A 23,318-nucleotide genomic window follows, 5' to 3' on the forward strand; every position below is an offset into this window, starting at 1 on the left:
TTGGGGAACTGTGAAGCACAGCTGAAAAGGCTGTATTGAACCAGTGGCGTTGTGATGTGTGGGTCACATCTGGATTTGAAAAGTTGGGTCTTCACCTGATACCAAAAAAAATTCTAGGTGAATCAAAGGGGGAAAAAATGAAATTATGAAAGTACTAGAAGAAATCCTGGAAAATGTTTCTATAATCTTGGGGAGGGAAGGGCCAAACTATGATATAAGGCCCAGGACTCAGAGAAGATTGACAAATTAACTGAAAAACACATTTCCTGACCTATGCACCTAGGCATACGGGGGTTAAAAAAAGGCATCCAGATTGGAAAGGAAAAAGTAGAACTATGTGCAGAGGACATCATCTTGCATGTTGAATGCCCTAGGGAATCCACACTGAAAAGTATCAGAGCTAATCAGCAAGTTGAGCAAGGTTGCAGGAAACAACATCAGTATGCAAAAGTCGGTTGTGTTTTTATACAATCACATGAACAATCTGAAGAGGAAGTTAAAATTTCATTTGGGGCACCTGGCTGGCTTAATCAGAAGAGCTCGTGACTCTCGATCTCGGGGTCATGAATTCGAGCCCCAACTTGGGTGTAGAGATGACTTAAAACCTAAAAAAAATAAATAAATAAAAAATAATTTAAAAGAACATTGAAAAGAATAAATTAGGAATAAAGTAAAAGAAGTTCAAGACTTCTACACCAGAAACTGTAAAACATAATTAAGGGAAGAGCTAAAGAAGTAGACATTCCATGTTCATGGATTGGGACACTTAAGATGGCATTGTTATGTCCAAACGGATTTATGCATGCGGTATAATCTCCATTAAAATCTAACTTGTTTTTTTTACGTACACCCACAAGCTGATTCTGATACTGACGTGGGAATGCAAGGGACCCTGAATAGCCAAAAATTCTCCAGAGAGAAAAACAACTCTGGGGGATTCACAGGTCCTGTTTCCAGGACTTACTACAGGTGATGGCCTAAGGGTAGACTTAGAGCAGTGGAATAGATTTCCGGTCTAGACGTAAACCCCTACATTTCTGTCACTGATTTTTTTTTTTTTTTTGAGATTTTATTTATTTGATAGAGGCAGAGCAAGGGGAGCGGCAGAGGGAGAGGGAGAAGCAGATTCCCTGCTGAGCAAGGAGCCCGACGCAGGGCTCGATCCCAGAACACCGGGATCATGACCTGACCCGAAGGCAGACGCTTCACTGACTGAGCCACCCAGGTGCCCCAGTCACTGATTAATTTTTTAAAGATTTATTTATTTGTTTTAGAGAGAGTATGAGCAGGAGGGGCAGAGGAAGAGAGAGAATCCCAAGCAGACTCTGGGTTGAGTGCAGAGCTCGACGTGGGGCTCAGTCTCACAACCCTGAGATCATGACCTGAGCCGAAACCAAGAGTCAAATGCTTAACCCACTGAGCCACCCAGGCACCCCTGTAAGTTGATTTTTGACAAGGGTGCCAAGACCATTGAATGGGGGATAAATGGTCCATTCAACAAATGGTTTTGGGACAACTGGACATAGACATGGAAAAGAATGAAGTTGGGTCCCTGCTTCACACTACACGTAGCAGCTAAGTCACGGTGCGTCAAAGAGCTAAACGTAAGAGCCAAAGCCATAACCCTCTAGAGGAAAGTCTGGGGTTACATCTGCTCGAGCTTGGATTAGGCGGTTAGAACTTGTGTGCGTCAGCACTGTTAGGACCGTGAAAAGACAATGCACAGAATGGGAGACATTACTATCAAATCACTATCTGGTAATCTGGTATCTAGAATAAAGAACTCTTGTACCTCAACCATAAAGACAAATAATTCAATGAAAAATGGACCAAGGATTTCAGTAGACATTTGTCCAAAGAGGGTACACCTAAGGCCAAGCACAGGAAAAGGTGCCAGACATCGTTAGTCCCCAGAACAGTGCGAGTCTGCCAGGTGAGGACCCCCACTGCTCCTGCTTCCGGATCCGGGCTCCCCAGTCTGTTCTGCATGGCTGATGCCCTTGATGACAGTCTGTCACCTCAAAATTGGAGCCTTTTTACTTGTTTCTGATTATTTTACTCTTACTGAACTCTCTTTTTTCCCTGAGTAGTAGTAAGCTATTCCACATATGCTTTTTGAAGGTGATTATCTTTAATATCAGTGGCAGTGTCCCTGCCCGCTCCTGGGTGTCAGCGGGCCCTGTCCTGACTTCTGGGGACGGCTCAGGTGGCTGCCAGCTGGTTCTCAGTGCCCCGGCTTCCTCGTGAGATGAGTGTGGAAGAAAAGGGCCTGATAGATACGGGACGATGGTGAGCCCAGGGTGAGCTGTGTGCTTTGTCCCTAGTCGTGCTGATACTCAGGCCACGGTCGCGTGGCTCTTCAGGGACCTGTGCCTTCTGTGCGAGCAGATGGAAGCCTCCACTCTGCACACTGAGATCGCCAGGGCTATGCTTTCTGGTAAGTTCACACCAGGGGCAGGTTCATGGGCAAAGTTGAGGTGTGTGGGAATGCTTTCGGCTGCAGGAGCCTGTGGGAACAGGACAGCCCCACACCCTAGCTCGGGAACTTGGAACGAAATCATCTCCACCTGGACCTGCTGTGTGGGTCTGCTCACACTCGGGTGGTGTGCGAGCTTTGATAAAGTCAGTCTCTTGACCCGTTGTGTTTGGGGGGCTCTAGCTGGTGTGTTTGAAATATGCAGATCATGACCTGCTGAACTAGGGGGCACACGCCACCCACGTGGGGTTGGCAGGTAGCTCCCTCAGCATCTGAGCCCCCACTCTGGGGAAGGGAGAGCCTCCAGAGTCACGCCGATGGGAGGTGCACTCATGGAAAGAGGTCAAGTCACAGGAATGTGTTACTTTCAGATCCCAGAAAAGGAGGGGTGTAGTGAGCCGGGGAAACCCATAAGCGAGGGGAAGAGACAGAGAGCAGGCACCTGTTACTTGTAAGGTGAAGTCACCTGAGGTGACTAACTTTCTGTGGGCTCAGTTCTAAGTGGTTATTTTAAAAGGTACCCGGGAAAAGCAAAGTAGGAACTGTGGCTGAGCTCATGGCCTGATCTAAACGTCAGACTTGGGGTGAGAGCAGGGGCGGCAGCTCAGAGTGGCTGTCCTCTTGTCACACTTGTTTTTCTGAGTGCCTTTCCCTTGGAGTGGGCCCTGTCCCCGGCTCCTCTCTGAGTTGTCAGATCCTTGTCATTGCCAGGAATGTCTGAAGAATGAAATGTACAAATAAAAGATTAGATGGGAAGTGGAATGTTCCATACACATAGCTTAGGAATATTTTTACATTGCAAAAGATGTGTTTATTTTTCCTAAAACCTTCTTGGTGATGGATGTGAGCTCCTTAGGAATTCCTGAGTCTAGACTCAGAGAGTTTAAGTTTAAATCGAATGAGACAGAAAATCTTCTACTCATTTCAGGAGGTATGAGTCTATTTCCTGCCTAACTGTAATGCTTCTGGGTCCTTCTAGAACAGTCCTTACATTACTTGTTTAGGATATTGGCTGGAGAGACAATCCACATGAAAACCTTAGATGCCCCCTTTTTTTTTAAGTGATCTTTACACCTAGCATGGGGCTCAGACTTTACAACCCTGAGAACAAGAGTCACACGCTCCACTGACTGAGGCAGCCAGGTGCCCCAGATCCTACTTTGTTTTAAGAGAAATATCCTTCCCATAAACTTGATGATGAGTAATTTCCCTTTCAAACAGAGTGGCGAGAAGCCAAGTCTGGTTTGGGAAGGATTTTGGTTGGTGGGGCCAGTGAAGGCTTGTGTGTGCGGTGTGGAGCAGGGTGACTGATGTGGGTCCTCACCTTTCCATTTGCTGGGAAGCAGGTGCCCTGCGGAGACCACAGTGCATGTAACTACTTGGGTTTGTGGTTTTCAGATTTTGTGCAGTTGTTTGTTTTGAGAGGATTTGAGAAAAACTCGGATCTGAGAAGTGTGGAGCCTGCACACATGGCCCAGGTAGGAAGAACAGTCAAACGAAGAGTCTGGAATTGACCTGTGACGAAAGTGGAAGTTCTCGGACCGGTGACCCCAAATTTGTCTCTTAGCTTCGATGGGAGATCTGTTATTTTCCTGTGGTGCTCCCTGAGTAGGGTTACTCCCTGCGTCCCCTGGACGTGAGGAAATGGAACAGAGCAGGGATATCTCCCGCCATGTTCTGCTTTCCAGAGTTCTTGAGGGTGAAAGCCTTCAGCACGGCCCAGAATCACAGCCTCTTACCAGCAGAACCCCTCTGTGCTGACCCCGAGAGCTGGGGGCCGCGGGAGGCCGGCAGGATTCTGCCAGGGCCCTGGGGGTCACAGTGGATCCTTGCAGAAAGTCTGCCTTTTTTTCGGTCGGGTCTCCCCAGTGTGGTGGGGTGTGGGTGGAGGCACTTCCTCATTTCCCTGTAGGGTGAGGGCTACTTTTCTCGAGGACGCACGGAAGTGAGTAATGGTGGCCTGCGTTCTGCTTTGACAGCTGTCTGCTGCCGTGCTTCAGAGGATGCTGATCTGTGAGTCGTCTGCTCCGAACCCCACACTGTGCGACAGCTAGTTTGCTAATCAGGGATTCCCAAGGTTTCCTACCTTTCCATTTCAAGTGTTCACCTGCACTTACCCTCTGCTGTTTTTCCTGGCTTTCAGTTCTTGGTGGCTTTACATTTAATGTCCAGAGCTGAAATCAGGGTTAGTTTTGATTGACTTAAAAGACTGAAGTCTTTGGTACTGTTGGGATGTTTGGAGGACTTGTACCCTTGGGGGGCGCGAAGGAGGCTGACGAGGTCTGTTACTTGGAAATTGAGGACCCTTCCTTTCCCAAAGACTTACTATCTGATTTGTCTGGTAATAGCTGGTCAGGGATCATTTTTGATGGATTGTGAGGCTGAGCTGATGTGTTTTCTGTTCCCACTATCTGTCGTTAGTCGCTCTCGAGGCACTGACCACTGGACTGCAGGACTCATCTCCAGCGTACAGGGCGGTGAAGAGCTGGTACGTCCTGGGGGCGGGCCTGCTGGGCATGCTTAGGGGGTGGTGCCTCCTATCTCAAAGGTCCTAGGTGTTTGAACCACTCCTGAAATATCAGCAGCTGATTCCTGCAGACGCTGCCATTGTGACAATGTCCTGTGAGGATGCCCGCTGGAAAGTGCTGGGAGCCCTCTGGTCAGCCTGCTCCTTCTGAAGATGAGGGGGGAGGCCAGCCAGCCCCCTTTCTGCATGAATCCTCTGTCACCTCCGGGTCTTCCTTCCTGGTGTGAGCCCAGATTCCCCCCCAGGGCACCCTTGGAGCGACCTTCTCACTGGGCTCTCCCCGCCACCGCCGTGCCTATGCCCATTCCTCTCTTCCCCTGAGCCTTCTCTGTTCCCCAAGGTTGGCACTCACACTCACCCATGGTCACGAGTTTGCCACGCTGGCTTTCTCTCTGCGTGGCTCTGGAGGTACAGTTCAGGGCTGGTCGTTGTGGGGTCGGGTTTGCTTCAGAGTAGTGTGGGGTGAAGCTGGCCTGGAAGCTGGTTCTTTCCTGGCAATCCGGGAGAGTTTTCTAGCATTCCCAGGCCTTGCAGATCCCCCTGATCTCTCATTGTTTTGCCCCCGATTACCTGTATTCCAGTTGTTCTGGCGACCCTCCGATGTGCTGTATATAATTCAGTTCTTCACTGAAACTGTTTATACAACATCGCTTAGTTTTCTAAAGTATATGCACTTTTATTACACGCTTGACTGCATTGCTTGAACTCATGTCCTGAGAGAGAATGACTATAGAGGTGTTTGTTTCTTTTTAAATTTCCTTTTTTAAAAAAAGATTGACGCATTTGAGAGAGAGGGAGCACGGGGTGGGGGCCAGAGGGAGAGGGAAAGAGAGTCCCAAGCAGACTCCCCACTGAGCGCAGAGCCCGACTCGGGGCTCAATCTCATGACCCTGAGATCACGACTTGAGCCAAAACCAAGACTCGGATGCCTAACCGACTGAGCCTTTTTAAGTTTCTTAATTAGTTGCCAGTATTTACAATAAAACCACTCGCTGCCCCCACCCCACCCCAGTCTGGATGGCCAGCCTTCCTGGCACATGGGGTTTGCATCCTGGTTCTGTCTCCCAGGAAGGCCAGCAGGGCCCACGGCTGCCCTTTGGCCTGGTGTCTCCTCATGGCTCATGTGACTGGGGCTCTTCTCCCTGAGGAATTGGGTACAGCTGTCAGTGACTGTGACCCTGGCACACTGAAGTGCCCTCAGGGCCCTGCTGTCAGGCAGCCCCAACACCTTTCGTCCCTCCTGCCCTGTCAGTGACATCTTACCCACTGTCCTTCTCACCCTGGCATGGGATGTCCTTGGCTTCAGGAACCGTTGCTGCATCTGAGTGCCTGTGGATGCCAGGTGCTTTGCACCAGCCTGGCTGTTGCCCTGCTGCCCATGATACCCATTTCACAGATGGGCAGACTGAGGCTTTGTGATGTTGGCATGTTGCTGTGGACTGACCCAGACTTCCCTTTCTGCTTCCGTACTCCATGGGCAGCTCCTTTCTTATTGGACCTGCCCTTCTCTGGACTTTTCTTCCTTCCTTCCTTCCTTCCTCCCTCCCTCCCTCCCTCCCTCCCTCCCTCCCTCCCTCCCTTCCTTCATTCCTCTTTTTTTTTTTTTTTTTTTAAGATTTTATTTATTTATTCGAGAGAGACAGAGATAGGGAGAGAGAGCACACAAGCTGGGAGAGGAGAGGGAAAAGCAGGCTCCTCGCTGAACAGAGAGCCCGACGCAGGGCTAGATCCCAGGACCCCGGGATCATGACCTCAGCTGAAGGCAGGCTTCACCAACTGAGCCCCCCAGGCACCCCTGGACTTCTTTTCAAGTCGGTGGCACAGTGGCCTGGCAGAGCGAGTGCTTCAGGGTTTTGAAAAGGGCAAGCCTCTGCACCCCCTGAACTGGGAGTTGGGGCCTCGGGGGTCCATGCAGCCTTCCGGACAGTCGCCTTTGCTGAGCTGCGGTGGTGTGTGTGATGCTGTCAGCACTGCTGGGGACTTTCCGTACTGTGTTCGCAGGGTCGGCGTGCTCTGTGGACGCACGTGTGGCGGCATGATCTCAGCGGATGCTCCAAAGAGGTTTTACAGTCACACTCTGACTCAGGTGCTCACTCACAAGCCAGTGCTGAGAGGTGGGTTCCGGGACCCAGCTTGTTTGCCTCCCTTATGGGAGCATGGGCCCCAAAGGTAGTGCTCTGAGACAGGTCGAGACTCGAGGACACGTTATCGTCGGATACCCTTTCATTCGAAAGTTACACATTCTCATAAGGAAAATTCAGAATTAACGAAGTATGGGAAGGAGAACTGTCACCCATATCGTCATCAAAATAGAAATATATTTAATGTGAAGCCTTTCTTGTGGTCTTTTCTCAGTAGATTTTGAAAATCTCGTTAACAAATGAAGTCCTAGAATCTGTCATAATAGTTCATCTATCATAAGCATTTTCTTATGGACAGTTGATCCTTGAATGATGTGGGGGTTAGGGACCCTGACCCCTGTGCAGCTGAAAATCTGCATGTAGCTTTTGACTTTCCAGAACTTAACTACTACCAGCCTTCCTGGTAAGAAACACTTGATTAATGCATATTTTGTACGCACCATGTATTGTTCTGACATTAAAGTAAGCTGGAGAAAAGGAAGTAACAGACACGATAAGGAAGAGAATACATTGACAGAACTGTGCCGTACTGATTAGGGAAAAACCACATGTAAGTGCGCCCACACGTTTCAAATTCGTGTTGTTCAAGGGTCAGCTGTAGTTACGGCTCTTCTCAAAAGTGATCGATGTCATGACATGTACCAGTGAGTGTCCTTGGGTTGATGTCACCATCCGTTCAGTGATGGTGTTTGCAAGTTTTCACTGTTCCTTGAGGGGCTAAAATGAGCACCTTGCCCACCGAGCTTTATCTGTGTGTGGCACTGTGTCCCTGGGCCGGGTCGTCCGGTGGCACGAGGGAAGCTATGGGCACAGCTGTGTTGCACTCTGAGGGGCTTGCGTAGGGCTCGTTGCCCGCTCCAGCAGCAGCGCCCTCCCTGATTGCTTATCGACAGTTAAAGTGGAAAAGCAGCAAAATTGAAATATAATTAATGGATTAGAAAACACAGAAAATATGATGAAGGGTTAGCAGCAGGGAGCTGGGCCAAAGACACAGACACTTGAGAGTAGAAAACAGTTCACAAACAGAAATGTTTGCTAATAACTGAGAAAATGCCAATTAAAACAAGGCAGTTTTTTGACGTCAAAACAGAAGACAGCTTTTCATGATGACTGACTGGCCGTTTTTGTCTGTTTTTATTTCTGAATGAAGTTTCTGATGCTGTTCAAATGCAGAGAGAGTGGAGCTTTGCGAAGACCCACCGTCTGCTCACCAGTCTGTACCGCAGGGTGGGTGTCGTGCGGCATTCTGCCCTGCTGCTCCTGTGCTTGGTGCTGGGTGGCAGCTGCCAGGGGGCTCTGTGGCTCCCAGCCCAGGGAGAAGGGCCGGCAGACACAGCCATTCCTGCCTAGACCACCAGGGGGCCCAGAGGCTGGATTTGTGACTTGGGCAAAACACCTTCTCCTTGAAGTGAGAATCCTTCCTGCCCACACGGACCCTGAGGACGGCGGCAGAAGCGTCCCTGGAGGTGGGATGGGGGTGAGGCTCCAGCTGCCTGGTGACGGGCTTGTTCGACCGCCGAGTCGGGAACTTCTGTTTTAGCTCTTCGAGATACTACGTCCAGAGGAGCTGGTTGGCCACTTACAAGAAGTTCTGGAAACACACGAGGTGAACTGGCGGCACGTGCTCTCTTGTGTGTCCACGCTGGTGATCTGCCTGCCTGAAGCGCAGCGGCTGGTTAAAGGTACACTGGGTGGGCGCCCCGTGGCGTGTGCGTGTGTCCGCTTATTTACGGGTGAGCCTACAGGTGGATGTTGCTGCTCCTCTCACTGCCCCGGGGGTGCCCTGTGTCTTCTCATCTGTGCCCTTCGTCTGTCTCTCGTGGTGCCGGCCCTGCTGGCTCCGGCCTCACCTCACGTAGCCTGTGTTTGGCTGCTCTGGGCATTCGTGACCCAGTCTCTTGAACTTGGCGCTGGACATGCATACCCTCCTAAGTGGCGTGCCCTACCCCCGGAGCACGCATGCACGTCCTCGTCTGCCAGCTGTGATGGGTTGTTCCCTCCTAGACTGGGTGGCCCGATTGCTGGCCCGTGCGTTCGAGAGCTGCGACCTGGACAGCATGGTCACCGCGTTCCTGGTGGTGCGTCAGGCTGCGCTGGAGGGCCCCTCTGTGTTCCCATCCTACTCTGACTGGTTCCAGGTGAGCTCCCTCCCGGCAGTGTGTGCTCGTGGCCGGGCCCCCGACTTGCCGTCGTAGGAACAGATGCATTCCCGTGGTCAGGTCTGCTCCTCGCGGCCACCCCTGGGGCTCCGTGCTGCCCTGTCCGGGGTTTGCCGCGCGCCCTCCCCCGCCCCCTGTCGTTGCCGCCGCGCCTGCCCGATTCAGTCTCCGGGTCTGGGGGTGCCGTCAGGAAAGCATGAAGACAAACGCGGTGGTGGCTGCTGCGTGCACCATGTGGTGTGTCCCAGAGGAGTGCTCTTGGGTCCCTCCTCTCTGTTGGCGCCACATCCGTGTTCTTGCCACGTCTGTGCCGCTGTTCACAGACCAGCAGAGTCCCACTGCTGAGGACACGGCTTCCAGATGTCCACTTGGAAGGCTGGGCCTGTGTGAATCTGTTGGGTACAAAACCTTTGTGGAGGTTTTGGGTTTTCCTGCCACGCTGCGGGGTGATGCAGCTGTTGCTTCCTTGCGGGGAGCCCACCTTGCTCCGGTTCTGAGGGCGGCTGCACTGGCAGAAGCCTGCCTTGGCCCAGCCTCTGCCGGCCTGGGGTGCTGGTAGAGGATGGGTGGTCGTGGTGTTCTTTCTTTATTCCCATCAGTCCTGTGTTCCCCCACAACGGGCTGTCGGCCCAGGGCACCCGCTGGCCTCACGGGGGCTCTTGGCAGTGTTCACTGCCGGGGTACCCTTGGTGGTCATCAGAGCTGGCCTGTGTCCTCTGTCTGCCGAGAGCTGTGTCCAGGTGATTTGGTCCATCCAGGTGTCCCCCGGGCCTGGGATTTGCTGAGTTCTCAGGGCGACATAAGGACAGGAATGCTTTGCAAGTGCTGTGTTGATGGTGGGGTGTTTTGGTTTTGTTTTTCCTTTTACCTTTTAAATAAACTTTATTGAGATATCATTTATATAAAATGCACCCAATTTAAGTAAATGGTTGGGTGAGTTTGACAGATGTTTATGTGTATGTTCAGTGTTTGAAGATCTCTTTAATCTTAATTTCAAGAATGTTAATGTAAATAGGCCAATGTGATGATTTTAAATTTGAGCCCTTTGGGATCATGAATTACGGTTCTTAGCTCATCACCGTGTGCTTGTAATTTTTCTAATGAGAATAACTGTCTTTTTCCTGGTGTGACATTAAATGCTGTTGCAGCCGCAGACCCGGGGACGTGTCTGTTATTCTGGATAGCGGACATGAATCCTTCACATGAACTGTGCTCTCCTCTGGCGTTTCGAGTCCTGTTTCCACGGTGTCATTGAGGCTCACTCTTGACCGAGTGGATGTTGCCAAGAGTCACTAACCCTTCCGTGTAGACAGGCTAGAGGGAGGAAATGATGCCCCTCGTACTTTGCGGGGAGCTGAATGGTGATGTGGGGATGGTCCTCTTCCCATCTGCTGGCTTTTTTGTTTTGTTTTGTTTTTTTGTTTTTATTTCAATCACCCGGTGCTCATCTCAAGTGCACTCCATCCCCATCACCTGTTTCCCGCACCCCCCCCCCCGACTCCCCTCTGGTCACCATCTGGGTGTTCTCTGTACTTCAGAGCCTGTTTCGTGGTTTGCCTCTCTTTTTCCTTCGGTCTTTTGTTTAAGTTCCACAGTGAGTGAGATCATACGGTCTTTGTCTTTCTCTGATTTATTTCACTTAGCATAACATTCTGTAGCTCTATCCATGTCTTTGCAAATGACAAGACTGCATTCTTTTCTAGATGAGTAAGATTCTGTTGCGTGTGTACACCACATCTTCTTGGTCCATCCAGCAGTCAGGGGACACTTGGGCTGCTTCCATAGCTTGGGTATTATAAATAATGCTGCTATAAACATAGAGGTGCCTATATCCTTTGATTTAGTATTTTTCTTAAAGGTTTTATTTATTTGAGGGGTGCCTGGGTGGCTCAGTCGGTGAAGTGTCTGCCGTCGGCTCAGGTCGTGATCCCAGGGTCCTGGGGTCGAGTCCTGCATCGGGCTCCCTTCTCAGCAGGGAGTCTGCTTCCCCCTCTCCCTCTGCCTCTGTGCGCTCTCCCTCTCTCTCGCAAATAAATAAATAAAATCTTTAAAAAAAAATTAAGATTTTATTTATTTGAGACAGAGCAACTGAGCCACCCAGTTGCCCCAGCAATCTACACATTTACAGTTTTCAGAGTACAGGTCTTTTACCTCTTTGGTTGGGTTTATTCCTGGGTATCTTAGTGTTTTTGGTGCAGTTGTAAATGGGGTTGTTTTCTTAATTTCTCTTTCTGCTGCATCATTATTAATGTATAGAAATGTAACAGGTTTCTGGACATTGATTTTGTATCCTGTGACTTTACTGAGTTTATCAGGTATAGTACTTTTTTGGTGGAGTCTTTTAGGGTTTCTGTATATAGTGTCATGTCCTGCAGATAATGAAAGTTTTGCTTTCTCCTTGCTGATTCAAATGCCATTTATTTCTGTTTGTGGTATGATTTCTTTGGCTAGGACTTCAGTGCTATGTTGAATAAAAGTGGGCATCCTTGTCGTGTTCCTGACCTTAAGGGGAAAGACTCTCAGTTTCTCCCTTTTAGGATGATGTCAGCTGTGGGTTTTCATATATGGCCTTTATTATGTAGAGGTACGTTCCCTCTAAACCTTTGTTGAGGGTTTTTATCATGAACGGATGCTGTACTTTGTCAGACGTTTCTTCTGCATCTGTTGAAGTGATCGTGTGATTCTTGACCTTTCTCTCAGTGATGTGCTGTGTCACGTTGGTTTGCAGATACTGAACCCCCCTTGTAGCCCCGGGATAGGTCCCGCTTGTGACGCACTGAGTGGTGTTTTTCATGTATTGTTGGATTCGGTTTGCTAGTATCTTGCTGAGGAGTTTTGCACCCTTGTTCATCAGGGCTGTTGGCCTGTAATTCTTCTTTAGTGGGGTTTTTATTTAGTTTTGGTGTCAGGGTCATGCTGTCTTCGTAGAACAAAATTGGTAGCTTTCTTTTGGCAATTTTTTGGAATAGTTTGAGGAGAATAGGTATTAACTAGAAATGTTTGGTAGAATTCACTTGTGAAGCCATCTGGCCTGGACTTTTTGTTGGTTGGGAGTTTTTTGGTGACTGATTGAATTTCTCTGCTGGGAATTGCTGTTCATGTTTTCAGTTTGTTCCTGTTTTGGGAGGTTATATGTTTCTAGGAATTTATCCATTTCTTCCAGGTTGTCCAATTTGTTGGCATATAGTTTTTCATAATAATGTCTTATAATTGTTTCTAGTTCTGTGGTATTGGTTGTTACTTCTCCTCTCTCATTTGTGATTTTGTTTATTGGGGTCCTTTCTTTTTTTCTTGATAAGTCTGGCTAGAGATTTATCGTTTTTATTGCTTTTTTTCAAAGAACCAGCTCCTGGTTTCATTGGTCTGTTCTCTTTTTTTTTTTTTTTTTTTTTAAGTTTCTATATTGTTTGTTTCTGCTCCCATCTTTCCATTTCCTTTTTTCTGTTGGTTTTAGGTTCTGCTTGTTGTTGGTTTTTCTAGCTGGTTGAGGTGTAGGGTTAGGTTACGTATTTGAGCTTTTCCTTGCTTCCTGAGAACCGCTTCTCCGCATCCCAGAGGTTTTGGACTGTTGCGTGTTCATCTTCATTTGTTTCCATGTGCTTTTTTTTCTTCTTTGACTTCTTGGTTGACCCATTCATTTTCAGTCGCATGTTGTTTGAGCTCCATGTATCTGTGGTCTTGTGGTCGACTTCTAGTTTTATAGCGTTGTGGACTTTGTCAGTCTTCAGGTCGGTTTCTGGGGCATCTGGGATGATTTGATTGTTACCTAGTTGCGTTTGTGGGACAAGGCGAGCCTGGGGTCCTCCTGCCCTGCTGCCATCTTCCCCTTACCTGGTGGCTGCTTGTGTCTGCACCGCTGTCCTGTTCAGAAGAATTCTGTCGTGCGCTTTGACAGGTTGCTGCCGCGGCCCTCCACGCATAGTGGCGGAGGCTATGGCGTTCTGGCGAGCTGGGCCGGGGCAGGACTTCGTGTGGCTGGGTGTTCAGTTCTCTGGACAGAGGCTCCTTGCAGCCCTTCTGGGCCGAGGCCCGTTCTGGAATCCCCAGGCGCCCTCAATTCCTGGAAGGGCCTGCTTTTCTCTTGTGAGCTGGGCTCTTTCAGGGTCCCGAGGGGGTGCCTTTCTTGGCTCGCTCCCCTGCGGTGACCTTGTCTCCTCACAGAAGAGTAACTCCTCGGGAGTTACCGCGGTTCAGAAGTGGCTTCATCGTGTAGAATGTGTTTATTCATTGAGGAAAGAGCCCTTGTTAGGGCAGCTAATACATTGTGCTTCCGAAGGTCACAAAAAGATGGTACAGTTGCTGTTTTCTACAGGAATATATATATATAATTTTTTTTTTTTTAAGATTTTATTTATTTAGTCGACAGAGAGACAGCCAGCGAGAGAGGGAACATAAGCAGGGGGAGTGGGAGAGGAAGAAGCAGGCTCATTGCAGAGGAGCCTGATGTGGGACTCGATCCCGTAATGCCGGGATCACGCCCTGAGCCGAAGGCAGACACTTAACCGCTGTGCCACCCAGGCGCCCCTACAGGAATATATTTTTAATTTTTGTTTTAAATAACTTTTCAGCCCATCTTCTTAGGCAGGCAGAGCCGTGGCATCGTGGGATTACAGGAGCCCAGGTGGCTGTTTCCCTTTGATGCACCTGAGCCTCTGTTTCTGCCGCCGCGTGACCTGTCCCCGTGTGGGTGCACGGCCCCTCGCCCTCACGCCCGCCTCTCCCTCCAGGCCTCCTTCGGGAACACGAGGGGCTTCCACAGTGGCAGCAAGAAGACCCTGGTCTTTCTCTTCAAGTTCCTGTCAGACCTCGTGCCCTTTGAGGCTCCCCGGTATCTGCAGGTGAGCGGCTGTCCACCCACCCGGGCATCCCGCTGTCTTTCCCCGGTGCAGACCTTACAGCTGGGTTTGTCATTGTGCTCTCGGGTGTGGAAACCACGTGTGTGCTGGTAAGATGCCCCGGAACCAGCCCCTTGTCCATCCCTGGGGCATGGTCGGGGACAGCACACAGCCCCAGCAAGGTCGGGGAGGTTGTGCCAGCCCAGCAGGACGTCCTCAGCACCCACTCAGTGGGAGGACATTGTCCTGTACGCCACGGCCCCACGTTTGGGTTCTCAATGAGATATATGTGATTGATATAGATATATATATCATATATATATTTTTGGTAGTTTCAGGTTTTTATTCAAATTTCGGTTAAGATATAAAATGATATAGTTTTATGTTGAAGAAGAACCAGGAGGATACACCCCAAAGTGCCCGTGGCCATTACTTCCGGGGGTGGAAGACATTACACCTTCATACAGTTTGCATTTTTAATAACAAATCTGTATGAACTTCATGGTTAAAAATGCCTTTCTGCAAGCTTTCTTTTTTAGTCAGGTCACTCTGCCCAGGATTCTTGGAGGGTTGGGCCCTGGAGACTGATTCTTAGTTCTTTCTGTAATTCAGAAATTTCCATTACACTCCAAAGAATATGTGTGGCCTAAGGGACAAAGAAGCATATAGAATGTACCCATCAGGGAGTGAAGGTCAGAGCTTGCACCCTGCCCTGAGGGCTTGACCCTTGTGTCCTTGGGGCTGGAGCACCCCTGTGCTAGTGCTTCAGGGGAGAGACTCGGGGCGGGGGTGCCAGGCTGCCGTGGGCGAGGGGCCAGCTCTGTGGGAGGACACAGGCCCTGCCCGGCCAGGCCCCCTTGGGAAGGACAGTCCACAGGTGCATGTAGAGACAGACCCTCGCCCCAGATTCTGTCTGTTCCAGCTCTGGCTCAAGCCCCCTGAGTCTTGGGCTCATCCTTTGAGTTTCCTGCTATCGCTGTAAGTTCAGGTGTCCGCGGTGAGCCGTTGCTGCTGCCCCACAAGGTCACCCGCGGTCGGTGGGCTGACGGGGCCCTGCTCTGCCGTCTGCCTGCAGGTGCACATTCTCCATCCACCGCTGGTGCCCAGCAAGTACCGCTCGCTGCTCACAGACTACGTCGCGCTGGCCCGGACGCGCCTGGCTGACCTGAAGGCGAGTCACGGCCTCCCCTCCCCAGCAGCGGCGGCTTATTCTGCCTCTCCCCACAAAGGCCAGTGCCTCACATTCCCGACCATGTCGCCTCTGCAGGTTTCGGTGGAAAACATGGGCCTTTACGAGGATCTGTCTTCAGCCAGGGACATCGCAGAGGTAAGGCCACCTCGGTTCTGTGGCTTCCTGTGGCCTCTGGCCCGTGCTCACCAAGCACAGTCTGACTTCCTGGGACTCTGAGCTGAGCGTGTGGGCCTTTTCTGTCTGCTGCAGCTGGAGGATGGGAGTTAAGCATGTTACTGTGTGCAGGAAGGCCTGTCTTTCAGATCTTCATTCATGTGGGTTTGCAGCAAAGACGAGGTCTTTAAAACAGGGTGGGAGGAAGATCCTGTGTTTCTAAGAATTTCAGGAAGAAGTGTTAACTATACGTAAACCAAATGTCAGATGGCTCTGTGGTGTGTGTATGTGTTATTTTAAGATTCTTTTACTTAGGGGCGCCTGGGCGGCTCGGTCGGTGAGGTGTCTGCCTTCGGCTCAGGTCATGATCCCGGGTCCTGGGATCGAGTCCCCTGTCGGGCTCCCTGCTCAGCGGGGAGTCTTCTTCTCCCTCTCCCCCTGTCCCGCCCCCTGCTCATGCTCCCTCTCTTTCTCTCTCTCTCTCTCATAAATAAATAAAATCTAAAGAAAAAAAAAACCTCTATGACTTAAAAGTTGTGAGTGGCCAGAGAGCCCTTAAAGCTGCCAGGAGAGTGTTAGGTGAATATTTTAAAGTATTTATACACACACACACACACACGTTTATATATATGGGTTTTTGTTTTTAAGATTTTATTCATTTATTTGAGAGAGCATGAGCGGGTGGGAGGGGGAGAAGCAGGCTCCCCTCTGAGCAGGGAGCCCAATGTGGGACTTGATCCCAGGACCCTGGGATCATGACCTGAGCCGAAGGCAGAGGCTTCACAGACTGAGCCACCCAGGTGCCCCATATTTTTAAGTATTTAATGTAGGTATCTATTTAAGGTTTATTGGTATTCATATGTTGTCATTTCATAATTTTTTTAACTCTGAAAAATTAAGTCCCTTCACCTTCCCCTCAGAGTCTTTCTTCAGAACCCTGTGTTCTCCTTGAGGGGAGCCAGGAGGGCGGCAGAGCCTCCCAGAGGTGTTGAATGGTCCCCGGGTGGCTCATTGCTAGGTGTGAGCTTCCTGGGAACGTGAAACAGCAGTCAGTCCCTTTCCGTGGTCTTGCTGGCATCGGTTTGTCCGAACATCCCCTTGCTGTCCCCCTTGAAATGGCAGAGTTGTCGTGGTACCAAACAGTAGGCTGATGGCACCCTCCCCTGGTCAGTGTCTTTTCTTTCACATCGTCTGTTCCTTTCCCGTCCTCCCCATGTGGAGCCAGCCCCACAGCCAAGCGCACCAGGATGTGGAGAAGGCCATCACGGTGTTTGAACACACAGGGAAGATTCCTGTCGCCGTCATGGAGGCCAGGTAGGGGCATGCTTCCTGGAGTTTTCCCGTCTGTCCTCAGAGCCCCTCGGAGCAGGGTGTCTGTTGTGATTGTGGGTGACTGAGATAGACGCCCCAGCACGAGTCCTGTGGTGAGGTGGCTCAGAGCCCTTGCTGTGAGACTCATTTTCTTGAGAAAAGCCAATGGGTATTGTTGCGTAGAGCCCCCAAAGAAGGGTGAGAATGAGCCCACGGTGTGGCCGACTCTTGGTTTTGGCTCAAGTCATGATCTCGGGGTCCTGGGATTGAGCCCGATGTTGGGCTCCATGCTCAGCGGGTTGTCTGTTTGAGATTCTCTCTCTCTCCCCATCCCCCCCTCGCACGCTCGCATGCGCATTCACGCTCTGTCTCTGAAATACAACTGTGGTATATCTTAGCCATGCGACATGGAATGAGACAACCCGCTGGGGCCACCCTGTGAGATGCAGTGAGCTTCTGTGGAAGTGGATGTTTTCGTGGTTGTCAGGACGGCGTTCTGACGCTTCTGTCACCTGCGACTCTGAGTCTGCTCTTCTTGTTGCAGCATCTTCAGGAGACCCTACTACGTGTCTCACTTTCTCCCTGCCCTGCTCACACCTCGAGTGGTCAGTACGTGTGGTCACGGACTTGGGTCCCCGTTGGCAGAACGCACATGTCTCACTTGAATCCCACCTTCCCTCACAGCTTCCGAGAACCCCCGATTCCAGAGCCGCCTTGATAGAGTCCCTGAAGAGGTACGCAAGGACACCTGTTTCCAGGAGGGTTGTTGACAAATGCAAAGAATTGTGATTCTTTTGTAGAGAAATGGGTTTTTTTTTTTTTTTATAATGATTTTTTAATTATATTATGTTAGTCACCATACAGTACATCCCCGGTTTCCGATGTAAGGCTCGATGATTCATTAGTTGTGTATAACACCCAGTGCACCATGCAATACGTGCCCTCCTTACTACCCATCACCGGTCTATCCCATTCCCCCACCCCCCTCCCCTCTGAAGTCCTCAGTTTGTTTCTCAGAGTCCATAGTCTCTCATGTTTCATTCCCCCTTCTGATTACCCCCCCCCTTTCTTTATCCCTTTCTTCCCCTACTGATCATCCTAGTTCTTATGTTCCATAGATGAGAGAAATCATATGATAGTTGTCTTTCTCTGCTTGACTTATTTCACTTAGCATTATCTCCTCCAGTGCTGTCCATGTTGTAGCAAATGTTGAGAACTCGTTCTTTCTGATAGCTGAGTAATATTCCATTGTATATATGGACCACAACTTCTTAATCCAGTCATCTGTTGAAGGGAGAAATGTGTTTTATTTATAAAATATTGGCTCAAAATTTGTTAAGATTTTATTTTATTATTTTTTTAAAGATTTTCTTTATTTATTTGACAGAGGACACAAGCAGGGAGAGCAGCAGGCAGAGGGAGAGGGAGAGGGAGAAGCAGTCTCCCTACTGAGCAGGGAGCCTGACGGGGGACTCAGTTCCAGAACCTGGGATCATGACCTGAGTCGAAGACAGATGCTTAACTGACTGAGCCACCCACACACCCCTCAAAATTGGTTAAGATTTTAAAAAGAAATTTTCTTCAATTCTGAATATCACCACTGACTGTCATTTTTTGATGAACTTTTAGGGCTTTCATTCTGGGAATTTAAAAGTCATGTTATTGGTCCATAATCATTGTGAAAGGAGAATTTAAGCAAAGAAGGAAAAGAACAGGGAGACTTAGAAGCCTCGCCCCACAAGAGATTGGGGTAGACCAGGACTCCGGGAGGACATGGAGTCTCGGGCCCCCAGCTTGCATGTGACCGGCTTCCCAGGGTTGTCCTGTCTGTAAATCCTGCTTCCTAGTGGGGCTCTTACAGCATAATGATACCCGTAAGAAGGTCGAAAAGAGAAAGAGCCTAGAAAGTAAAAGTAAATGTTTTCATCTTAAAATAAGACCATTCTTTGGGATCTTTATGTTTGTTTATTTTTTTATATAAAATATTCCATGGGGCACCTGGGTGGCTCAGTCGTTAAGCATCCTGGGATCGAGCCCCGCATCGGGCTCCCTGCTCTGCTGGGAGCCTGCTTCTTCCTCTCCCACTCCTGCTGCTTGTGTTTCCTCTCTCGCTGGTTGTCTCTCTGTCAAATAAATAAATAAACTATTGTAAAAGTACAGAGACCAATGTAATAAAAAGCACCCATATGCCTCACTCACATTAATGCTTTGCTGCCTTTCCTTTTTTTTGTTTTTGCTCAAAATAAAACAGTACTGGTATTGTGGAAACCCTTCTCAGGGCATCTGGGTGGCTCAGTCCATGAAGCGTCTGCGTTCAGCTCAAGCCATGAGGTCAGGGTCCTGGGATCGAGCCCCACATCGGGCTCCCTGCTTGGTGGGGAGTCTGCTTCTCCCTCTTCCCACCCCCTGCTCATGCTCTCTCATTATCTCTCTTCTCTCTCTCTCAAAAAAACAAAACAAAAAACCCTTCTCAGTCCAGCTCCCTGACCCACTTTCCTTTTTCCCTTTCTAAGGAAACCATTATCCTGAAGTTGATGTATAATCTTTTTTCTATTTTTGTTTCACTTTTTATCATCTTTTTCGTTGGGGGAGGGGCCAAGGGAGAAGGACATAGGCTCAATCTCACAACCCTGGGATCATGACCTGAGCTGAAATCAAGAGTCAGATGCCTAACCGACTGAGCCTCCCAGGCGCCCCTCTTTTTTCTGTTTACTTCTTTTATTGCACATGTTTGCTGCTACGAAGTGGGTGTGTGTCCACGCACACACATCGCACTGTGACCTTCTGCAGCTGGCCTTTTCACTTGCCCTGATGGCCGTGTGCTCTGGGTCACTTGTTTCACCACGGCACCGAATTCTGTTCTCCGGCTGCAGCTGCTGTGCTGCGTGACCCCAAGGCCCCGTGGCCTACAGAATAACCACCTTGATTAGTTTGCCCCTCCCCTGTCACAGAACTCTTAGGTGAGCTCCAGTGTCGTGTTATGGTCGTGCTTCAGTGGACCTCCTTGGATGTATCTCTGTGAAATCTCAGAATTTTTCGTGGAATAATTTTAGAGATTAATTTTTGGGTAGTTGACTTTGTTATGATAACTTTTTCCTTCTGTGAACATAGTATATCTATTTAACCCTTTCAATTGTAGATTTTTCTATCTTGTAAATTTTTCGTTCAGTATACTACTAGGTACTTAGATTTTGTTGCTGTGAAAAGCATATTACTTTTTTTTTTGGTTATTGCTGAGGTGGGGGTGGTCCCCTATCCAGTAATCCTGCTGCACTTACTTGTAGTAGCTGGTTGGTGGGTTTTCTTTGTAGATAATCACATTGTCTGTAAGAGTTAACAGTTTGTCTTTTCCTTTCTGATCTTTATAGCTCTTCATTTTTGTCTTACTGCGTTCTGTAGGCTTTTTATGATAATATTAAATCGTAGGAATTAGACGCTGTCTTGATCCTGACTCAAATAGGAATGCTTCTAAAGTTTTACTAATATTTACATTTGCTGTTCTCTCCTTATATTTTCATATAGTTTCTACGATAGTAAGAAAGTTCCCTCTGTGAATTTGCTAAGGACTTTTAGCATGAATTAATGCTTTTGTTGCATCTAAGATGGTTTTGCTGTTCTGTAATCTGTTATAGGACAGATTACATTGATTTTTCCACTGTCCTTGCGTTCCTGGATCATTCCCTTCTTGGTAATGATTTTTTATTATACAGGCTGTTGAATTTGAGTTAGTGATACTTTATTTAGGGTTTTTGCATCTTTGTCTCGTACTCTTTTACTTATCTTGGCTGCTTTGACATCAAGGCTGTAGTACGTCATGGAATGAATTGGGCGGCCTTCCCTCTTTCCTGTCTCCTAAAACAGTCCGTGTAACGCAGCTATTCTGTGTCCCTTTAGGTTTGGTAAAACTTGGCTATAAAATCATCTGTTCCTGGTATCTATTTTGGAGGTAGGCTCTTGACAACTGATTCAGTTTCTTGAATGTTTATATTTTTAGGTTTTTTATTTCTCCTTGAGTTAGTTGTATGTTTCTAGGAAACCATCTATTTCATCTAAATTTTCAAATTTACTGACATAGCATTGTTTATCGTGTGTGTATGTTTATAAATGGGCTGCACGCCCAATATGGGGCTTGAACTCACAACCCTGAGATCAAGATACGAGGTGGGATCAAGAGTTGGATGTCTGAGCAATCCAGGCACCTTTTTTTTTTTTTTTTTGGTAATTCCTGCTAGTGTCAGTTTTGCCCTTTCTTTGTGATTCTCTCTTGTTAAAGATTTGTCTGTTATATTAATTTTATTGCATAACTGCTTTTTGGTAAACCTGCTGATTTATTTTTTATCTTCTGTTTCATTGCTTTTAGGTTTTAGTTTTTATTTAGTTTCATTTTCTTTGTATTTTCTTGAATTTACTCTTTTCTTTTTATAGGTTCTTAAGCTGGTTGCTTAACTCAGTTTTTATAATCTTTCTTGTGTTTTAATACAGGTATATCTTAATAAAATTTACCTCTAAGTGTTACTTTAGTGCCTTCCAAAGGTTTCAATATATAGTTCTGAGAGTGTCATTCAGCTCTAAATGTTTTATTACTTGTGTTACGATTTTCTTACAATTTTTAGTTAGTTGTAAATGAATTAAAAAATTTTCCAAACATATAGGTATTTGTCCCTGAGCTTTTATTGTTGATTTCTAATTTAATTATATTATTTTCAAAGAACATGATTAGCTTTTTATGGATTTTTTTCAAGTTGAGCCTTTCCCGTAGACTACGTACACATTGGGCATTTGTAAACATTCCTGCACACTCTTTAATTTGGATGGTGTGGGGTCTGCTTGTTCCATTTTACTTGTTCTCGAGTTTCCTGTATCCTGACCAGTTTTCTGTCACTTTATTATGGATGTTGTTGTGGTTTTGTCATTTTCTCCTTGTAATTCTGTGAAATTTATGTTTATGTATTTTGAAGCCTATTTTATCAGTTGCATACAAGTTTATGATGGTTACAGCCTTCAAAATATAGCCTTCTTGCTGGATATTTTTTCATTCATTATTATGTAATGTCTTTATTAGGCTTTATTTATTTATTAGGCTGTTAATACCAGCTTTTTTTCTTTTTGATGTTTGCATGGTATGGCTTCCTCATTCATTAACATTTATTTGTAGGCTTTAAAAAATTGTCTTTGGGGGCGCCTGGGTGGCTGAGTCAGTGAAGTGTCTGTCTTCGGCTCAGGTGGTGATCTCAGGGTCCTGGGATCGAGTCCCATGTCAGGCTCCCTGCTCAGCGGGGAGTCTGTCTCCCCACCCCTGCTTGTACTCCCCCCTCCCCCCTCACTTGTGCTCTCTCTCGCACGCTCTCTTTCTCTCTCTCTCAAATAAATAAAATCTTTTAAAAAATTGTTTTTGTCAAAGCCAAATAAAAATGTAGATTAAAGTGTCAGTTCTGTAACGTTTATTAGGAGAAACAGCCATTCCCCCACGCCCCCCCGCCATTTGTTTTTCTCCAGAGGCAAGCATTTTCAACTCTTAACTGATTTTTGTTATCTCTATATTTCTTTTTCCCTTCTTTCCCTTCCTTCCCTTCCTTTCCTTTCTTCTTCTTCAGCCCTCACATTTGGTAGGTAGTTTGGTGGGGTATAGAAATATGGGTTGGAGATACTTTTCCTCAATTTCTTAAAGTATTGCTCCATTGATGTCTAGCTTCTAGTGTTGATGTTGAGATGTTATATTTCTGATTCTTTGCATGTGACCTGTGTTTTTCTCTCTGGAGACTTGCAGTGTCTCTTTTTTGTTGTTGCCTGTGTTCTGTAATTTTATAGCTGTGTATTTTGGTGTGGATCTAATTTCATTTCTTTTTTTTTTTAAATTTTTTTTTTATTTATTATTTATTCAACAGAGATAGAGACAGCCAGCGAGAGAGGGAACACAAGCAGGGGGAGTGGGAGAGGAAGAAGCAGGCTCCTAGCAGAGGAGCCTGATGTGGGGCTCGATCCCATAACGCTGGGATCACGCCCTGAGCTGGAGGCAGACGCTTAACCGCTGTGCCACCCAGGCGCCCCAGAAGGTGGGCCTTTTAATCTGGAAATTCATGTCCTTCAGTACTAAGAAATTTTCTCAGATACTTTAGCAGCTTTTGTTATGAAAAATTTAAGACAGAAAATAGCATAGTACTTACGTCATGCTAACATGCCCCTGTCCCCCACTACTATGGACTATTTGGAAGCAAACCCCAGGCCCAGATGGTGTCAGTAGCTTGTTTCCTGCAGGTCCCCTTTCCTGTGGGGACCTGCTTGCCAGACATCGGATGGCCAGGATTGTCTTCTGACCTGTTCTCTGTCACGTTTTTGCATATCTGGTTTTTTGGGTGTTATTTGCTCTCCTTTCAGGGGGATTTCTTGCAGTTTACCTGCCCGACCCTTCTGTCACTGTCTGAGAATAAGTGGTGTTTGAAATGTTCTTTTCTGTGGATTTCTCCATCTCCTCAGATTTGCTCTTTCTTTTTCTTTGCGTTGTTTTCTAACCCTGAGGCTCACAG

General features: G+C 47.8%; 1 protein-coding gene across 6 annotated transcripts in view; it reads left to right on the forward strand.

Moving 5' to 3' along the window:
• FANCA (FA complementation group A) overlaps window positions 1-23,318 on the forward strand; it is a 55,188-nt gene that overhangs the window by 8,044 nt on the left and 23,826 nt on the right. For 2 of the 6 annotated variants that reach the window (XM_026494543.4, XM_048223747.2), the window contains exons 7-20: window positions 2,325-2,437; window positions 3,875-3,954; window positions 4,456-4,489; window positions 4,898-4,964; window positions 7,005-7,117; window positions 8,295-8,371; window positions 8,685-8,826; window positions 9,149-9,282; window positions 14,031-14,141; window positions 15,214-15,309; window positions 15,406-15,465; window positions 16,709-16,797; window positions 17,339-17,399; window positions 17,479-17,528. In XM_026494543.4, coding sequence (XP_026350328.2) covers window positions 2,325-2,437; window positions 3,875-3,954; window positions 4,456-4,489; window positions 4,898-4,964; window positions 7,005-7,117; window positions 8,295-8,371; window positions 8,685-8,826; window positions 9,149-9,282; window positions 14,031-14,141; window positions 15,214-15,309; window positions 15,406-15,465; window positions 16,709-16,797; window positions 17,339-17,399; window positions 17,479-17,528 — 1,227 coding nt within the window. Of the gene's footprint in view, window positions 1-2,324; window positions 2,438-3,874; window positions 3,955-4,455; window positions 4,490-4,897; window positions 4,965-5,058; window positions 5,143-7,004; window positions 7,118-8,294; window positions 8,372-8,684; window positions 8,827-9,148; window positions 9,283-14,030; window positions 14,142-15,213; window positions 15,310-15,405; window positions 15,466-16,708; window positions 16,798-17,338; window positions 17,400-17,478; window positions 17,529-23,318 lie in introns of those variants that run through there. The other 4 variants (XM_048223748.2, XM_048223749.2, XM_057314092.1 and 1 more) reach the window with 3 other exon arrangements.

This window comes from Ursus arctos, unplaced genomic scaffold, assembly GCF_023065955.2.
Source record: "Ursus arctos isolate Adak ecotype North America unplaced genomic scaffold, UrsArc2.0 scaffold_19, whole genome shotgun sequence".
In the NCBI taxonomy this organism is placed as follows: domain Eukaryota; kingdom Metazoa; phylum Chordata; class Mammalia; order Carnivora; family Ursidae; genus Ursus; species Ursus arctos.